We start from the raw sequence: 3665 nt of genomic DNA on the forward strand, positions 1-3665 counted from the left end.
GAATTGAATGATGATGGACATCTAACAAGTGTTTGAAATCCGTTGCTAGCCACTAATATTGTACCCAAAGCCTGAAAGGTACCTGGTAACCATTAGTGAAAACTCTTGACTTACATATCAACGCCCAGGCAAGACGACTGAAGCGGATATCTTACATTATTAAAGTATAGGTTTGGAAATTCATACTGGAAAGAACGAAAAACTCTTGAATTTTGAAATTTACTATGAAGGTCGCTTATGATCGACCTTAATATACCAAAGGGCATTGTGAAATTCGTAATTATCGTTCTATAAGTGTACGAAAAGCATTAAATTTAGTACAATATGCATTTGATAAATGGACGAACGAAAAAATCTATGTTTTTCCAATTTTCTCAAAAATCATTAAAGCTGTGTAGGGTAGAGCTAAAGGTGGTTTTGCTGCGCGATCCAGACAGAATTTCTTTCTGTATTATTCCTTCCTCATTTATAAAATAAATAATGCTATTGCTTTAATTGTTTTTTATAAAAAAAGTATATTTAAAAATTCTCTAATCTTATCTAAGTCATGATATCAGAAACAACTGGATGAAACAATAAAAGGTGCGGATGTTGTATGAACTTGTTAATTTAACAAGTTGTGCGCTACTCACGAATTTCCACGGACATAATTCTTAAGTTCCGATTTAAAAAAAGAATTACATTTAGAAACGGAAACGGAAACGTCTGAGTGGAGCATTGTAGTTGTAGCCACTGGAGCTGGAGCTTGAAGAAGCAGATTGCTGTTGAGGAGGCAAGTATTCGCTGGATGGTGCAGCAACTGGAGCAGAGTATTGGGGAGCAGCAGCTGGGGCAGAGTATTGTGGAGCTGGGGCAGAGTATTGTGGAGCTGGAGCTGGTGCTGAATATTGAGGAGCAGGGGCTGATTGTTGTTGGGGTGGCAAGTATTCGTTGGATGGAGCAGCAGCTGGGGCAGAGTATTGTGGAGCGGGAGCAGAGTATTGAGGGGCAGGGGCAGAGTATTGGGGAGCTGGGGCTGGTGCAGAATATTGAGGAGCTGGGGCTGGTGCAGAATATTGAGGAGCAGGGGCAGATTGCTGTTGTGGAGGCAAGTATTCATTGGATGGAGCAGCAGCTGGGGCAGAGTATTGTGGGGCGGGAGCAGAGTATTGAGGGGCTGGTGCAGAGTATTGAGGAGCAGGTGCAGAGTATTGAGGAGCTGGAGCTGGTGCAGAATATTGAGGAGCAGGAGCAGATTGTTGTTGTGGAGGCAAGTATTCGTTAGAAGGAGCGGCAACAGGTGCAGAATATTCAGGAGCAGGTGCAGAGTATTGAGGTGCGGGGGCAGGAGCAGAATATTGAGGAGCAGGTGCTGAATATTGAGGAGCTGGTGCAGGGGCAGAGTGGGATTGTTGTTGAGGTGGCAAGTATTCGTTTGATGGGGCAGCAGCAGGTGCTGAATATTGTGGAGCGGGAGCTGAGTATTGTGGGGCTGGGGCTGGAGCCGAGTATTGTGGGGCAGGAGCTGGAGCGGAATACTGAGGAGCTGGTGCTGAGTATTGTGGAGCAGGAGCTGGACCAGCTGGCACATCAAATACTGGAGATGGTTTATCGTAATTGTAACCATGACCGGTAAGATGGGATACATCAGCCGACACAGCGGCGATGGCACATACAGCAATCAAAAAGAATTTCTAAAGAAAAAAAAAAAAGAAAAACACATATTTTCATTATTAATATCATGCCTGCAGATATAAATGTTGCTGCTTAATGAATCGCTAATTGATTTTTAATTAAATGCAACCCTTGAACTTGATAATATCCATCATTAATTTCATAGGCCTTCTTAATATTCACATGATTGTCATTGTGGTTTTCCTGCTTTGTTTTTTCATCAACTTACCATTGTTTCAAGTTGTTGATAATTTCCAAAACTATTGGATTTGATATCTCGACGAAGAGCGTAGAACAGCGAATGATGACACTATCCGGCTTACAGTGCATATTTATAAGCGAATAGTTTTTGTTCGCCTCTTTTCTGATGTCAACGTATAAAACAATCTTGGCGTTGGCTAAATTCAATATTTGTTATTTTAATATAAAAATTAAAAATTTACACAAAAACAACTGCAATGTCGACGAAGAAGAAGAAGCCGCGATGATGCCAGCGGCGTTGATGGCACTAACATGCTGGGCTGTTAACTGCTCTGCGGCAGCATGGAATATCATTTTCTTTACAACCCAAAATTTCATTTCAATTTCATTTGAGACGATGATGATGATGGCCAGAAGTTGATAATGCCTTTCTTATGGTTTTTGTTATTGTTGTACAGCGGCCACCACCGCTGCTGTTACCGCCTCAGTTTATGATTATTTTTTTACGATTTTGCAACGTCTAACATAAAACTTTATGTTGATATCAAAAACCCCACAATATCCGAAGAAGACTCAAACCGGTTTCTAGCATTCGTGATTTGTTGATTTTTTGTTTTACTCAGTTACAGTTTTGTGTAAGTTTTGAGATTTCTGCACATAAAACTTGGTCACTTGGCCAATATTGTTGTAATGCCGGCATTTAATTCTTCTGTACAACAACAACAACAAGAAAGTTTTGTGTCATGTGAAAAAACTCGTTTCAATGTCAAGTTCAAACATTTTTCAAGTCAATTAGACATATTTTGTTACTAAAATTAAATATTTTCCGACAGGTGCGGAGCGGATTATTTAGAGATAGTGTTACAAAAGGCCTATTGAAAATTCAAGATTAATTTTAACACGGGAAATTGTTTTTATGTGTTCCAACACAATTAGAATATGTGCTATATTAGGTGGTACCTTTGTCGATCATATCTAAATTTTGAGATCAAATCGGAAGGTATCGCCAAAGCAAAACATAGACATTACGGTTGCAATCGAAAAATACCACGCCAGTACCTTATGCTTAGACAGCGAAATCCTTTGCAAATGCATATATGGTTAGGACGCTCGTAGAGAAAATCTGATTAGACAGAAACTCGTTTTATAATAAAATAAAACGAATTAGGGCCAGAAATGTTTGCATATTTCGACATATTTGCATAAAATCAGCATATGCAAAATCATATCCAAAAATATATACATAGATTTGTGGTCTAAATATCCCACCTAAATGGCTGAAATTTGGTATTAAGTCTTCGTTAGTGGTATGAAACTTTACACCAGAAATGTGTCAACATGAGTCCACGTCTTCATATAGACCCCATAGAACGGTACCTCCCGATTTCGGTATTTGGAAGGTTGTGACCTCACGTCTTCATATAACCCCAATAGAACGGTAACTCCCGATTTCCGGTATTTTAAAGGTTGTGGCCACAATATACCGCCGAAACGACTGAAATTTGGTATAAGGTCTTCCTTGGGGGTAAAAAAGTTCCTATCTAACAGTTGTCTGTTTACGTTCAGCCCTTAATATAGTCCCCCATAGGGGCCATACCTCCCGATTTTCGGTATATTGAAGGTTGTGGCTCTAGTTTTACGTTTCTCTAGTTTATTGACTTGTCTGGAAAGAATTTTAAACAGAAAAATTTTACACACAAACATTTTTCTACCTATTATTGAAATATTTGATGCATAAGACAATATGTAAAGTGCATAAATTTTGCATATGCACATATTATTTTTGGCATATGAAAAATATATGTATTTTG

The 3665-nt window shown here is 39.1% G+C and overlaps 1 protein-coding gene across 1 annotated transcript; it reads right to left on the reverse strand.

Moving 5' to 3' along the window:
• Window positions 1–683: 683 nt before the first annotated feature.
• On the reverse strand, window positions 684–1933 carry LOC141402932 (uncharacterized). The gene is made up of 2 exons (XM_073985059.1): window positions 1883–1933; window positions 684–1673 (listed from the first exon to the last, which is right to left on the reverse strand). Exons 1-2 carry the CDS (start codon window positions 1883–1885, stop codon window positions 684–686), a joined length of 993 nt encoding a protein of 330 aa, XP_073841160.1. The 5' UTR covers window positions 1886–1933.
• Window positions 1934–3665: the final 1732 nt, after the last annotated feature.

The sequence above is a fragment of the Musca autumnalis genome, unplaced genomic scaffold (assembly GCF_047663935.1).
Source record: "Musca autumnalis isolate F117 unplaced genomic scaffold, ASM4766393v1 scaffold_4, whole genome shotgun sequence".
Taxonomy (NCBI): domain Eukaryota; kingdom Metazoa; phylum Arthropoda; class Insecta; order Diptera; family Muscidae; genus Musca; species Musca autumnalis.